The following is a 15,593-nucleotide window of genomic DNA, read 5'->3' as shown; positions in this document are numbered from 1 at the left end:
TTGCTGTCATGAATCCTGAATTAAAAATAAAAATAAATAAATAAATAAGACAAGGGGATAGCTGGTAATGTTTCTCTTTGCTCTCTCAGTATTTCTGGCTGCTGGTGCTCTCCCGGGGTTTGGTTGGCATCGGAGAGGCGAGTTACTCCACGATCGCCCCAACCATCATCGGAGACCTGTTCACCAAAAACACGAGGACCCTCATGCTCTCTGTCTTCTACTTTGCAATTCCTCTGGGCAGGTGAGTAAGTGGCACCAAAATTCCTTGGGCCTGGTTTTTCATTTGCACTGAAATAAACCCACGCAGATCTGAGGTTGCTAATGATGATGCTTCTTGTCTTTGGTTGGAATTGTTTAGACAGGAAAATATTGTGAGCAGTGACTAATTAGTAGCAGGAATTAGATTCTTTTTCTGGCCCTGTTGCTGGTTCGTGTGTGACTTTTGGGAATTAGAGGGAAGGATTTTTTTTTTCCCCTCTTTTTTTACAGCAGTGGGGTGGAAATGGAATCAAAATATTTTAGCTGACTGTTTCTTTCAGCTGTGTTTCCTTATCAGCCCACCACAGTATCTGATTGTTGGGACAGGAGGGAATCTGTCATTATTTTTATTTTTTTAAAAATAATGGCTGACCCTCTATTGTGAGGTTGTAGGCAGGGAGGGTTTGCATACTTTGCATTCCAGTTCCCAGAGTGGGACAACATCCTGTGCAAAAGGGACATCAGGGGTTCATTTGCAGCAGGGAATAAATACATGGGTAACATGTCCCAGACTCAGGGAAAAACTTCTTGGTGGGGCATTTTACAAGTTAGAGCACTCATCCCTGAGACAAAACTCACAAACATCCCTTTGGTCTTGAGGAGAAAGAGAGAAATGGGTCCTTAATTGGTGAAAAGAATATTTTGCCAAGAGGACCAAAGATTCCAAGTATTCACATGGAGGATTCAGTGAACTATGGCTAGCAAGAAATTACAAATACTCCTCCTGTTGAGCTGATTCTGGCACCATCCGACTGCCTTGCATGTTCTTCTTGGTTCTTCTCACAAGCTTAGGGAAAGTGGTCTCTTCCTGGGTAATTAGAACCAAGTACTGTGAGTGACAAGAAAAAAATTAAATTATGAAGTATGGTGTGTCCTTGAAGGGCACTTTTTTACTGAGGGCTCGAACATAAAATTGTTTAATATTCATATTAGCACGTGGGAAATGATGTAGAAATTACACTGGGAAATACATTCCTTTTGGGGCTTTGCTTCCATCCACTGTAGATTGAAAGGTCAGCTGTAAACTTCCAAATTTCCATCACATTTGAGCAGTTTTAGATCAGCAGTGCTGGGAAGAGTCACATCTTGGCCACCATCTGCTCCGATCCCCGTGTTCCTTCCTGCGGGAGAAGAGAGCCCAGGAGCTGGTTGTGCCTCTCTTTATCTCTGTCTGAGAACAGCTGTGACTGTGCCACTCCTAAAGCTCTGACCAGCTCTCATCTTGGCATTTCTTGCAGTGGCTTGGGATACATCACTGGCTCCAGTGTGAAGCAGGTTGCTGGAGACTGGCACTGGGCCTTGAGGGTAAGTTGCTGGTGATCACGTCTTAATGGCAGTTAATTGATTGATCTGTGTTAGGAAGAGTTCCATCACACAGTTGCTCAACCTGTTATCATATCTGGAAGGTAAAGGACTGGAAATTGCAGCCCTGGATGTTCAGTGCACAGCAGATGCACTCTCTGAGCAAAGGGGAAGGGGGTGTGGGCTTGGCTTGTGGTACTTGGTGTTTTCCCTGCCTGGGAGCAAGAATTTTCCAATCTCTTTATTATCAATCAACTGTGATTTCTCGATGGGTATTGGAAGATGAGGCATTGGCCTTAAATCAACTCCACAGTCTTTCAGTCCCCTGCTGTCAAGAAACTCCGAGAATGGCTTCCTGCTTTGAGGAAAAAACACTTTGTTCCAGTTTCCGCTTGTTTTTCTGCCCTGAGACAGTCGGTTTCCTTCTATTTTAACCTCTTGGGACCCTGATAAATGTGCTGAAAAGATAATCCCCTCCAATCACATGCTCACAAACAGATCCTGCACACAAAGATGTCTTGAAAGAGCTGAGAGGAAGTGGCCCAGCAGAACTGGCTCTTGACCTTTGGTGGTGTGGGTGGCACGAGCCCCTGCGAGGTGCTTTCTCTGGCTCTGGCACTTCATGAATCCCCTGGAGCTCAGGCCAACACCAGCAGGGGATGAAACCCGTGGGTTCCCATCTCCAGAAAAGGTGCCCTCTGTGACACAGGCCGTGCCCAGGGGAGCCTGGAATGGAAAGTGCAGCATCCTGCAGCTTCACACCAGCAGGATGGCTGCATCATTCTGCAGCAGAAATTCTTGAGGGTAAAATGAACTTTTGAGCAGAGGCCAGCACAAGGAGGGAGTTCCCCAAAGCCCCTCTCCCTGCCCAGTGGGCTCTAAGGAGGTGGATGTATCGCAGAGCTCTTGTAAAACCCAAATCCATCCGTAAAACCCAAGTGGGTAACTTGTGCAAAGGGATCCTCATCAGCATTTTCCTCTTCAGGTGGTGTCTCCACAGTTATCCTGAGAAATCCAGGCCATCTGCAAGACTGTACCCTTGCAGAGTCGTGGTTTCCACTGTAAATGACACATTGGTGCATGATCCCCTGACTGGCAAATCACTGGGGATCTGATGAGCTGCACATGCCTGGGGTGGGTGCCTTGGACAGCACTGCTCAGCTTTCATAGTCACACAGCACACACTGAGAGCTTCCAGACCTCCATCAGTGCCAAGCAGTTTTCTCATCCCTGTGGCAATTACTGCGCCTCTTGCAAGATGTGAATGATTGCCCGAGGTGATGCCTCCCTCTGTGATCTCCTGTGGGCTCCAAATCCAGGAGAGGTCAGGAATAATCTGTGCTTCAGCGGGCTGAAGAAGACAGAAGGACACGTGGACAAGCGGCAGCTTTGTCTCTGGATCCAGCAGTAATGTGGGTGTTTCATGGGAGCATTGCTGAGTAATGTCCATGATATTTTCAGAGGAGATTGTCCTGGTGGGGGCTGAAACCTTTAGATAAAAATCAAGGAGACTTGAAATTGTCTTGTAATTACTAGAAAATACCAGCAATTCTGTGGTTTTTTTCACCAGTGCTGCCTTGTGTTCAGCTGTCATAAGGAAATTGTATCAGCCTTCATTTATTCCTGGATGAGGGATTTTCCTGACTTTCCAGTTCTGAAGTGCTTTTGTCTTCTCTTTCCTAGAAGAACTGTGGGTTTGTCACCTTTGGGCACGAAACGCTGCTCAGTGTGTGAAGGCCATTCTCAGGTTAATAATGGCAGCACATTTTTTTGGAACAGGGATTTGTTTTTTTAAATAGCATGTCTAAATGGGATGATAGTTCAGTGAAAATCCGTGTTCCTATTTTCCTAACGGAGCTATTTTCCATTCTAACAACAATGGAATTTCAGTGTCCGAACAAGAACAGTGCCTGTAGCCTGCAAAGCACTGTGGGATCTTTGTATTTTTGTCCAGTGCTTGGGAGAAGGGGTTGGATCCTGGGAAGCCTAACCCTGGAATGTGTCGTTTTTCCTGCCTCCCAGCCTGAATTTTCAGTGCTTCTTGGTCTGCTGAACACTGAGGTTACCTGAGGGAGATGCCTGACAATGGGAAGCCACTGTGTGTTGGCTGGAAGAAGGAGGTTGCCAAGCAAGGGTTTTCAAAGCCAGAACGATCCCTACATCCAGAAATCCTTCACCCTTGCCTTGGAAAGGCTCCTGCACTCACCCAGAAAGCAGCTGGTCTCCAAAGAGCTAAACATCACTGAAAAACCAGTATTTTGGTGAATCTTGGTACTTATTAACACAGTGGACTGCCTTAGTCAGGGATTCTCCAAGCTGCATGTTTCCAGAGTGAGAGAAGAGTGCAGGGAATGACAGGGAGGAAGGAAGGGAGCGGATGCCTCGGGTGCTCACAGATTCGGACTAGAACAGTCCCTGAAACCAAGCTGATGTCATCTGCTTCTCACTGACCAGTCAAAGCAAACCCTCCTGGACCCCTGTGCTAATCCCCTGCCCCTTTCTTGCAGGTATCTCCACTCCTGGGGATGATAACGGGGACACTCATCTTGATATTTGTTCCTGCTGCTAAAAGAGGAAATGCTGAACAACTTGGGGGGCAGCTGAAGGCTCGGACCTCGTGGCTGAGAGACATGAAAGCACTGATTAGAAAGTAAGAGCACTTGTAAAAGCCATGCTTTGCCTCTCATGCTTAATTGGAACACCCAGTGGCCTGGATTTAGCACTGGTGAGACTGCAAAGTGATGACATGCAGGGAGTTGCAGGAAGTTTAGTCTGTGGACCTGGGAAAGAAAATCACAGTTATGTGAGGTACTGACTGAGTTGATGATGCTGCATTCCAGCTTTTGCTCTAACCTTTCCAAGAGTGACATATAGGAAAGAGTCTGCTTTGTTTGGCTCACACTTCACACAGATCAAGGCTTTTTAAGTGGAGAAATCGCTGTGTTCCTGTATTAATTGTTGTGGCACTGTTGTTCAGACACTTAGATCCTTTTTCTTCCTTAAAAGAGCTGCTTTGCCATGGGGGAAAAAGAGAGTTAAATGCCAGGAAAAATTAAAGAGGAGAAAATACACAAAAGCTTACACTTCATGGCAAGTTGAAATATATGTTTACACAACCACGTGTGACTGAATCTGTGAGCACTGGATGTGTTTGGGTGCTTGTATATGTGCATAAAAGATCACAGGTGTTTTAGCAGCTGGGCTTCCCCCCAGAAAGCTGGGCTGTGAATAGGCAAATACTTGCACTAGTGAATTCAGTGTTACATTGGAATTCTGATGGGAAACTGTGGTGTCGTTCATTTTTAGGGCTGCTGGCTGGAATGCCTCCCTGATATTGTCAGGCAGTGTCAAAGAAGGACTATGAGAAGCCATGATGGATAATTTATCAATATGTCTGTGTTACTTCTCTTGGTAGTTTATGCAACTGGTAATCACATGGTGGCATGGATGGGGAGGGGGAAGTGAAATTGGTCATCCAGGTAGACAGGTGACATTAGGGTGGCAGCCCTGTGATTCACACATCGTATCTCAGGGAGTAAGTACTGATTGTCTTCTGAAACAGTCCCGTGAAATGCAGCTCTGAAGAGTCTGTACATTATGGTCAGTGGAGCATCACCTGTGAATATTCCATGCTGCTTATTCTCCAGTTCATACCCTGTGTTATCCCTGCCCTGGCAAAGGGAGGTGGCAGTGTGGGGGGCACTGTTCAGTGACGCCCTGGCTGCTGTGTGGGGCTCCTGCTTCCTCCCTATCCCCGCTAAAGCTTCCCTTGGCTCTGCCTCCGCAGCCGCAGCTACGTCTTCTCATCCCTGGCCACCTCAGCCGTGTCCTTTGCCACGGGGGCGCTTGGTATGTGGATCCCTCTGTACCTGCACAGGGCACAGGTGGTGCAGAAGACAGCAGAGACCTGCAGCTCCCAGCCCTGCGGCACCAAAGACAGGTGAGAGGCACACTCAGAGGGGGAGGAAAGGGGGTGGGGGCTGATTTACCAGAGGAAACAGGCAAGTCCCCCAGAGTCAGGTCACTAGAATGTCTGTCATTTCCTCCAGGCCCTCACAACAATGATAGGAAATGCTGGGATTGTAAACTAGGCTTTATTTCTCTTCTTCATTGCATGAAGTCAAACGAAGGGAGAAGGGATGACCTCAGCTCTCTTAGTTCCCAGGCTGGGGTGCAGGGGAGAAAAGAGACTTTTGTCTTTGCCTCAGAGGATGTTTGGAGAGCTGAGAACTTGGCTCCTTAAGACCCATCTGTGAGAGCAGCAGAATAAGCTGCAGGTTGGGCAGCCCCAGTGGTGGCTGTGATGTGGAGGTTGGAATGGTTCCCCTTAAAGCTGCAGGGACCAACCCTGGAGGCTTTTGTTTCTGTGGGAGGCAGGACTTGACTGTTCCATTGCTCTGGAAACTGCTGTGCCTGCTGAGTTGTGCTGAGGGATGTCACAGAGATCTGGGACACTCTGGGCTGAAGTGCTTGGTGCTGTGCAGTGGTTTGGCTTTTCAGTCCTGGTTATGGAATATCAGTTGCAGCACGTGAGCTGTGAAAAGTAATCCTTCATTTGTGCTCCAGCACGATGGCACAAACCAGCAGATGCTCCAAAAGCATTTGTCCAGGTAAATAAAAGATAGGAAGAACTGCCTTTTGTCAGCTCTTTTGCTCTTTAGCTCATGAGGGAAAACAATATGAGGAAAACCTTCTTGCTCCAGCTGCCATAATCCCATGTCAAGGAAACTGCTCAGTGGTTTGGTGTCCCATCAACCAGTGTCCAGCAGGCAGGCTCAGGCTGCTCTGCAAAAATGCAGTGAGCAAAAAACACAGCTCCAGTCTGCCCATCTGCTGTTTACAGAGAGTTTTCCCCTCCTTGATGACACCTCGATTTTGGGCTGCCCCGGAGCTGCCCTAATGTGGTTGCCAAAGGCTCTGGAATCCAAGTGCTGCACACACAGGGCAGACAATCCTTGACAGCTCCTGGCTCTTTTAAACTGAAATTAGCACATTTCAAGAGTGTAACCCAACAGCAAAAGGCTCCTTTGAAGTGGTCTGAAAGGAGCTATGAAGTCAAGGTATGTTGAAAATCGTGGTATTAAAGAGTCTTATTAGGTTTCCTTTCCCTTAAGCTTCCTGGTGCCCGTTCTGTCCGTGATTTCCCATTACATGATCAGCGTGCAGGTTATTAGTTAGTTTTGTGCATGCAAAATGAGCTGTTTTAGGAAAGTCTCCAGGAAGTTCAGTTCCCCCCAAAGCAGCAGTGTGAGCCCTTTGCCCAGGGACCAGTGCTGAGTTTCACGTGCTTAGTTTTTCTGAATCACAGGGAAAGAGGGCTAAAACCACCAGCACTCAGCAAGGGGACCTCTTCTAATTCTTTAATTTTTAAATCCATTTAAATATTTTTAAAATTTTAAGTCCTTTTTTTTTTTTTTTTTTTTTTTAATCCTATTTTTAAAAGCTTAGTTTTAAATCTGCAAATCGCCGGTCGGTGGCTCACCCGAACAATTTGGCCGTGCCCACTTTTGGGGAAAACTCAAAAAAAAAAACAAACCAAAAAACCACCTCCACACCTGTCTGTTATTTTTGGTTTTTATATAGTTTTATTTTTATTTCCCAGCTTGATCTTCGGGGCCATCACGTGCTTCACCGGCTTCCTGGGTGTCATCACAGGGGCAGGGGCCACCAAGTGGTGCCGGCTGAAGACGCAGCGGGCAGATCCCCTGGTGTGCGCCGTGGGGATGCTGGGCTCTGCCATCTTCATCTGCCTCATCTTCGTGGCTGCCAAGAGCAGCATCGTGGGAGCCTATGTAAGTAAGATCCTCTCCCTGTCCCCTGCAGATGCCTGAGCTGTTGTGTTGCTTCTGCTTTTGGTGTTTTGGCCCAGGCTGGGTGTGCCTGGTAGCTCAGCTGCTCATCCCTTCTCGCTGACTGTCATCAGCCATGGCCACCCACGGGTCTGTTCTGTCTGTACCTCAACCCACACCTCTTTTTATTGCTCTTACCTAATGTGTTGGTACAGGACAATTGACCACTTGCCTTGCAGTGAGGGTATTGTAGCTGCTGCAGTGGCACCAGGTTATAATTACGGTGTAATTTGTTTGTGGGCATGCTTTTGTGGGCCTGTAAGTACCAGTCATTTGCATAACTGGGTAGATTGCAGCAGACCAGTATTAATTCCTGGGTGATTTCAGTGTGCTGATATCTGTGTTCCCATAGCCCCAGTCACAGCCCAGGAACACACAGGGCTGGATGCTGCACAAATGCAGATTAAAGCATGGCCCCTCCCTGAACGTTTCTAATGGAATTATACAAAAATATTAGCAAATAGGTGCAGGCAAATAGAATCATAGAATGGTTTGGGTTGGAAGGGATCTTTAAAGGTCATTTAGTCCAACCCCTCTGCACTGTGCAGGGACGCCTTCCACCAGCCCAGGTTGCTGAGAACCCCTGGAATGTTCCCAGGAATGAGGCAGCCACAGCTTCTCTGGGCAACCTGTGCCAGTGCTTTACCACCTTCTTTGTAAAAAACTCCTTCCTTATATCTAATCTAAATCAACCCTCTTTTAGACTGAAGGGAAAAGGAAAAGCTCAACTGTAATAATCCAGCCCTGGGCTAAAATCTTGCCTTCAGTAGGGAGTGGAAATTCCATCACTGAACAGGTCCTGGGTTCCCTTTTAATATCACAGAGAGAACCTGTGGGGTTCTGGGTGGGTTCAGGGACATGAGGGAAGTTTCTGAAGGGAAAGCACGAGGTGTTTGGAGTGGTGGGATCCCTTGGGAAAGCCCTCCCTCAGCCTCACACAGAGCAGTGCACACTCCACCCACAAGGAGAATTCACCTACAGTTAACCAACCAGCTGCTAGTCCTCATTTCTCTGTATTTCTGGCACTGGCCTGGCCATGGTTATTTGGTGAGTATTTCAGTACCTGCCATGGTTATGAGGAAGCACAAGAAGAAAGAGTGACAGTTCAAAGTGATTAAGACAGGACCCAGAATGTCCACCCTGGCTGTTTAGAAAGTGCCAGAAGGAGATTCAGGTCTCTGGTTTGTGGCCTGGGCTAGAACTGACCTTCAGTTGAGCAGCAAAATGATCACCTCAGACAACCTGGGAGAGGCTCTTACTGGTTGGTGAAGCATTAACATTTCATTGTCAGCTGTCTCTGAGTGAAGATCCATCACATCCTTCACCTTCTCCCTCCCCTCTTTGTGATTTTCTCCTCTCTCAGACCCAATGACATGTTCATTTGTGGTGTTCAGCCTCTCTATGCAGAAACCCCTCCATTTCTAAGCTGGAAGTACTCTTCAAAAATTGTGCAGCCAAAGGTGGCCATTGATCTCATTTTTATCTTTTTTCTTTTTTTCTAATAGCCATGCAACTGTTCTGCACTGTATAAGCATATAAATATGGATGGTATTACTTAACCAATCTTAGAAACAATTTATTTTATTGTGCATGGTCAGTAAATCTAATAAAGAGTTGATGATTTGCAAAGGGAGTTATGGCTGCATATGGAGGGAGTGTGAGGAATTTGAGCCAGTCTGTGAGCCCTTGGATTTATAGGGTTTATTTTTGGGGGGGAAAAAACCTGCACATCCATGAGCATGATCAGCCTGGCCCTTACATGCTCTCTGCTCTCTTTCTCCCCTGAACACATGTACTTTTTCTCCCTTGCTCACTCTTGCAGGTGGTTTTGGTCCCTGGGGGCAGCTGCCATTCCACTTCTGTAGCAGCCATTCCTACGGAGACAAATTACCTTTTTCCATCCAATCTTTTCATATTAATCCACTCAATTATTGGCAGTGGTAGAAGTGGCTAGCAAGGTGGAATAAACCAGTTTTCTATGTCACTTTGCTTCCCAGACACTTGTATTTCTCTCTTTTACCATTTTGCTTGGCTGTATAGTTCAATCAGTTCTTATTCAGCTTTCCTTGCAGTGTGTGTTGCAATCCAGCTCCTTAAAGCACTGATTTGCACATCTGCAGGTCCCCACTCTTTCTGAAATATGTTCTCTTTGGAACCTTGGTTTTCAAACCTGTCTCTGGGAACCCATTATCTGCGTGACATCATCGTCTCACCCAGCTCAGACACTTCAGCTGCAGATTTTACACTCCTTTAAATCTCCAGATGACTGCAGAGAGATGCTTTGCTTCTCCTTCCTCTTGACACTGTTCCGAGTTCCTCAATCTCAGCATCTATTTCCATCCCTCAAAGGCGTTTTATGAGCTCGCAGAAACAGCAAATCCCAGGGTAAAACCTCCCCCTGGGGCTTTTCCAGCATCTCAGTCTCAGCTCCAGGGACTTTCTGTTGATGTGGTGTTGGTGACCTGCCTATTGCTGAGGCATCAGTGTTGCTCAGCACTGAGCTGGAGTGGGAATTGCTCCACATCCAAGGGGACAGGAGGGTGTCTTACCCACCCTTTCAGAGAGAAATACAGATAATGAAGATGCTGACAGATACCGTGGAAGGAGTTTGTAACCTGCTCAGGTCTTGCTGTGAGAGCTGCTGGTGGGACCACTCTGGAACCTACTTAACTGTAATTTTTGGGAATCAGAATTTGCCAACTCACTTAAACAGAACGGCTCGAGGGGGACATAACTTCTGTCAGCTCAGCACAGATGGACAACAACTGGACACCAAAGGGAGATGGTGGGATATGACACAGCTGGAGTCAGAAGAGAATGTTTTCACAGAGCTGAAATCTCAGTGCAAAGTGAGACTTCAAAAAGTGTGTGAGGAGTCAAAACCACGAGCGTTTCAGGAGCCATTGATCTGCTCTGGAGCTGCCCTATTTGCAGGAAGCATCCCTAGAGTTCTCTCCCCAGCACTAACATCACATATCCTCATTTGCCCTTTGCAGTGCCTGAACTCATTTTTATAAATCCCCATTAGCAGCTGAGGGACGGACATTTTTTTTAATGTCAGTATCTTTTGTCCCACTTTTTGATCCTCCTCTTGTTCCTCTTCTCCTTTTATCAGTAGCCACACATCAAGCACACGTTCATGGAACGGGTGAAACACACATTCAGCACCTGAGAACTGGTGCACTCTAAAGTCTGGAGCATATCAGTGATTTGTTTATAGGACTTTAATGGGAATATAGGACTTACAGGAATTCAAGTGAATTCCTGCACAAGGGGCAGGTCCTCCTTGCTGCCTGTGACAGTTCACACAGGTATATAACTCACACGACCTCAAGGCAGGCAGCTGCCTGTTTGCAGTGTGTGTGAGCAGGAAGGGCTTGTTGGTGCTGAATTTGGAAGTGTGATCCCGTCTTTGCCAGGCTCAGTTTGATCCAGCCAGCCACAGAAGCCCAGCAGCAGCAAAGCTGTGGCAGGACACGTTTCAGAGCAGGACTGAGAGCTCTGAGAAGTCCTTGCTGTGGGTTCAGCTCCTGTCAGCACCTTGGTTCAGTGGCTCTGGGTCCTGGGCTTGGCAGTTGGCATTCCCAAGTCCAGGGCAGAGCAGGACAGTGGGAAGATGGGAATGGAGGTTTCCTTGCTGACCAACTGGGCTGTGATGACTGGCTCGGACACCATCCCAGAGGAGGCAGATCCAGTCACAGAGAGAGGGGACAGGGAGGGAAAATGAGTGGGAAACAAAGGCAGTTTTAGAAACAAATAGAGGAAGCTCCTGTAGATCGGTGGGTAAGACTTGCTAAATAAAGCCAATTGTTCCCGGCAGTGACATGATGGTCTGAGGGGTTTAGGGAACCTCAACTGGTGCGTGGGAAGGACAGTGACAGTGGCCACATCATGCTGTAACTGCCACTCTTGCAAGAGTTCCTTGGCTTTTGGTGCTTCTTGCTGACCATCCCCAAAGATCCAGGGTTGTATTTCACCACAAGGCACTGGTGTTGCCAAGCCCATAATTAATTCCTGCCTTGACCGTACACAGATGTCACCCATGGGGAGGGAAGGGATCCTCCACCTCATCTGAGGTGCTACAGATTTTAACACATAACTTGGTTCCCAGTGATGAAAATGTCTGTGCCTTGGGGAGTTGGGGCCTTCTTGCCTTATCTGACTGGCTTTTTGGAACAGAATGGTGCAAGTTGGACTCGATGGCCTTGAAGGTCTTTTCCAACCTCAACAATTCTGATTCCAGGTATGGAAGCCCAGGGCTGTCTGTCCTTTCTGCTTTCTCATGTTCTGCTGTAACCAGATGTGTTTTAGCTGCTCTGTAGTTCACAAACTTAGTTAGTATATACTTAACAAAATTGCAGGTCAACCCTCTAGAGCTCTGATACAAAGCTATGGTTTGCTCATGTTCAGGATAAACCACAACAGTAACAAGGAGTGTGTTGTGTAGGTGAGAGACAAATAAGCAACAGAGGCAAGTTTGGGACAGGTTATTTTCCCTCTGAATGTCAAGTGAATAAATCTTTCTCCTTTTTGTGTGTTTTGTTACAACAGATTTGCATTTTTATCGGAGAAACTCTTCTGTTTTCAAACTGGGCTATCACAGCAGACATTCTAATGGTGAGTGCACTTTGGAACAGCATCTTTTGGTGTTCAGAGCAGTTTATGAGCCTGCAAGAACAAGCTGAAATTCACAATTTCTTCCAAATCCTGCTTCTGCCTATTCTGGTTTTTTTGTTACTAAGTGACACATAAAGAGAGACAGAAAAAAAGATTCTTCTTGTCCTTTGTTGTGAGCACCAGGGAAAGGAGATGTCCAGAAAGGGCAACATTCAAATAATTTCCCCCAATTTGAAGTGTTTGTGCAGAGCCCCCACAGGCACAGAATTCAGCCAGAATTTCCCAGCAGTTCATGGGTTTCGTTATCAATAACTCAGCTTTGTTCTACCATAGCAAATCCTTCCCTCTCTCCCTCCCTTGACCACAAAGACAGCCCACCTACCTACCATTCAACACATCCACAATAGGAACCCACCTCTGGGAGATCAGAGAGGAAAAGAAAGGAGAAGGAATTTTTGGACTGTGTCTACCTTGCCCAAGAGGAAACTGGCGGGGACTTTTCACCTCATGTCTTTAATTTTTGCTTCCTTCTCCACCACAGAGCTTTTTAAGCCTTTCAAATCAGCAAGTTGACCTCAGCAGCCCCATTTTCACATGAAATAGCGTGGACATTTGTTCAAGAGCCTGGTGTGTTTTGTGGAGGCTCCATCAGAGCTGCACAGAGCCCATCAAACATAACGTGTTGAAGCCCTGTTGTGAAGGAGGCGTTGCTGATTGTAGGGAAAAGAAAGGCACTAAGGCACAGAACCATTACAGGACTTGCCCGAGGTCTTTTGCCAGCCTGTTGACAGAACTAAAAATACAATCAGTCTGGCATCAACAGAAAACTGCCTTGACTTGTATTTGTTGCTTATGCAAACATCAGGGAGGAAACAATCAGGCTCGGTGCTCCGAGATGGAAAGATAGTGGCGTTGATGTATTGATTGAGCACAGAACTTCAAGCCTCTGCTTTAGCGGTGTTTGTGTTGGAGTTCAAGGTTTGTTTGTGTGTTGGAACGCTGTGGTGGGTGGTTAATTCCACGAGTCCCAGATGGGAGTAAACACAGAGAAATGAAGGTCGTCGGGGCACTTTGGTAGCACTTGGAGAGCCTTTAATTCGCGGGGTTCGTCGCTCCTGCCGGTGCGGCTGTGCCGGGACGGGGCTCAGGGCGGCGCTTCCCGGGAATGCCGCGGGGTTTGCAGCTCGGGCCCAGTTCAGGGCTGCTCGTTCATGCAGGGGGATGTCAGCGCTTGGACAGATGTGCAGCCTCCAGACCAGCTGTGCTGAGGAACAAGTGACAGTGCAGTATGTGTAGCTGTTCGTTCCTGCCTCCTGCCAGAGCTTCCTGGCGCATCCTGCCTCTGGCTGGGGCGATCCCGGTTCTCCCCACTCGGGATTCACGGATGGGTTTAAGTGGCAGCTGTCTGTACCCTCACTGGCATTGGCTGGCTCAGGTGAGGGCTCAGCCAGCAGCACATCTGCAGCTCTCAGAGCAGCTGAGGGGGTGTCTCTGCTCAGCTCCTGTCAGACGTGCCAGAGGGACACCTGAAACGGGGCCTCTGTTGTCTCAAGCCAACCCCAAAAGATATTTTTCAACCGACTGCTCTGTTATATCAAGGGTATTAGGGCTGCATCACTGTCCTGTTTTAATGACTCAGATCTTTTTGTGTTGATTTCAGTGGGACTTCAGTGTCCCATAGCTTTTTAACAGCTTTTATAGGGTTTGCCATCTGCCTTACCAGCATCCTATAGTCCCTTGCATTTTGTAGGGATGCATTTGCTGTTATTTGCTTTGCTCTAGTGCAAAAGGACTCCATGAGAAATGACTGGAAGCAATAGTTCCATTTTCCAAAACAAAGGAAAGAAATCAAAACCCTGTTAGAAGCTGAATTTTGGTCATTGCTGCCAACTCTTCAGCTCACTGTTCTCTGGTCTGTTTAAAAACCTGAACTGAGTGTCATAGATAACGCCCAGCTTGAGGCACTAACAGCACCGGTGGACCTGTGAAAGTGTTGAAGAAAGAAGTGTAAACACCATTTAGATGAGTGCAGGGCTGCAACCAGACAGGCTGGATGCAGGGGGATCACCCGAGGGGGTGGGAGGGTGTTTAGGCTGTCACTGGGGGAGAGCCAGGGCTGGAACCACCTTTGAGTGACAGCTTTGTGGGAAGGCCTTGCCAGGGGAAGGTGTGGATATGCTTTAGCAAGATGCACTTCAAATGTTTGGCAAATTAATTTCTGCTGATTACTATTTATTTGGTGTAATCAGAAGTGTGCTGTTCTTGCCTGGGGCTGGGAAGGAGTTTAAAAGCATTATTAGCGTGAGCTTAACAACACTTTCATCCTATACGTAAATATTACCCTGTTTTCATGGATAAAAGCTCTCAATACTGGCTGAGCACTGTTCCTGCTGATCTCATCATGCCAGGAGTGGGGCTTTTTGGAAGCTGCATCCCAGGTGATTCCTCACAGCTCTCCCAAGATTTACAGATCTCAGGGCTGCTTAAGAACCCTATTGGGCAGGTTGTTGAGCATCTCTAGAAGCTTTACAAGTTTAATTTCTGTGGCAAAACAAGGATGTTTGCTTATTATCTTCCAGTTTAATTGCTGGCTGTCCCTGGCTTCATGCTTCCCCTGCATCTGCTGTGCCTGCCCCGGGGACGGGTCGCTGTGTGGCTGTGTGGCTCCTTGTCCTGCCTGCAGTCCAAGGTGCTGGCTCTGATAAAACTGCCAGTGCTGCAGAGTGTCCTGCCCTGCCTGAGATTTTTTGAAAGGCTGATATATTTGTTCCAAATGCAGATTTGTACAAAGCAGGCCGTGTTCTCCTGAGCACGGCCCTCCAGATCTCCTCCCAGGCACATGCTCAGACGGAGCTCGGGGAAAGGGGGGGATGTTTTGTGTGGAGCATGCTAATTATGAAACAGATTCCATCAGCCATCTTTGCAAATTGGCCTTAAAATTACCAGACCCCCAAAGTAGCATTAAAACTGCCTTGTAACAGCAGTGATGAATGAGCTTCAGTGCAGCAGGCGAGTGTCTAGCAGGATGAGACGTGGGGAGCGCTTGGGACTTTGTGGAATCTGGTCCTTCCAGTGGGGTTTTCCCTCCACAGCACATCTCAGAAATAAAGATGATGGACAGAGGCTTGGTGGCATTGCTGTGTAAGAGCCAGGAGGCAATTTAAAGGGCCTCAGCTGTTTCAATCCCAACCTCTTTAGGTCTTCGCTGAGCAAAGCCATCCCCCGGTTTATGCACGCTCCTGACACTCGTGCAACACAACATTTCTCTGCATATTTCTGTTTTCTTTTAAAGCATTAGTCCTTTTTAAATGGTCATGACCTGCTGTGGAGGAGCTGCTGTGATGTTTCATTGTAGAGTCAGTCTTTCTTTTAGGCTAGAAACAGGCACAGACTGGTGCTCAGCTGTGCCACGGGCATGGAGGAATGTTGCTTTTGTCCTGATTACCTCCCTATAAATAAACCCCAGTTATTTATTTAGTCCAAAATGCTGCCCTAATTTTAAAGCTGAAGATAAATGGCATTTCCAGAAGCTCTTGCTGGTGCTTCTCTCAGTGCCTCCACTCAGCA

At 47.3% G+C, this 15,593-nt stretch overlaps 1 protein-coding gene across 3 annotated transcripts in view; it reads left to right on the top strand.

Annotated features, from left to right (window-relative positions):
- Positions 1-15,593, top strand: part of SPNS2 (sphingolipid transporter 2) — a 120,176-nt gene that overhangs the window by 74,228 nt on the left and 30,355 nt on the right. Inside the window, exons 4-10 of one of the 3 annotated variants that reach the window (XM_027882149.1) lie at positions 90-241; positions 1,497-1,563; positions 4,068-4,210; positions 5,348-5,500; positions 7,163-7,352; positions 11,961-12,026; positions 12,568-12,664. In XM_027882149.1, coding sequence (XP_027737950.1) covers positions 90-241; positions 1,497-1,563; positions 4,068-4,210; positions 5,348-5,500; positions 7,163-7,352; positions 11,961-12,026; positions 12,568-12,624 — 828 coding nt within the window. In that variant the 3' untranslated portion in view covers positions 12,625-12,664. Of the gene's footprint in view, positions 1-89; positions 242-1,496; positions 1,564-4,067; positions 4,211-5,347; positions 5,501-7,162; positions 7,353-11,960; positions 12,027-12,567; positions 12,665-15,593 lie in introns of those variants that run through there. The other 2 variants (XM_027882147.1, XM_027882148.1) reach the window with 2 other exon arrangements.

The sequence above is a fragment of the Empidonax traillii genome, unplaced genomic scaffold (genome assembly GCF_003031625.1).
Source record: "Empidonax traillii isolate 1590-97213 ecotype Southwest subspecies unplaced genomic scaffold, ASM303162v1 scaffold101:size1699134, whole genome shotgun sequence".
In the NCBI taxonomy this organism is placed as follows: Eukaryota; Metazoa; Chordata; class Aves; order Passeriformes; family Tyrannidae; genus Empidonax; species Empidonax traillii.
The sequence above is the reverse complement of the archived record's forward strand: the minus strand, read 5'-3'. Positions and strand labels throughout refer to the sequence as shown.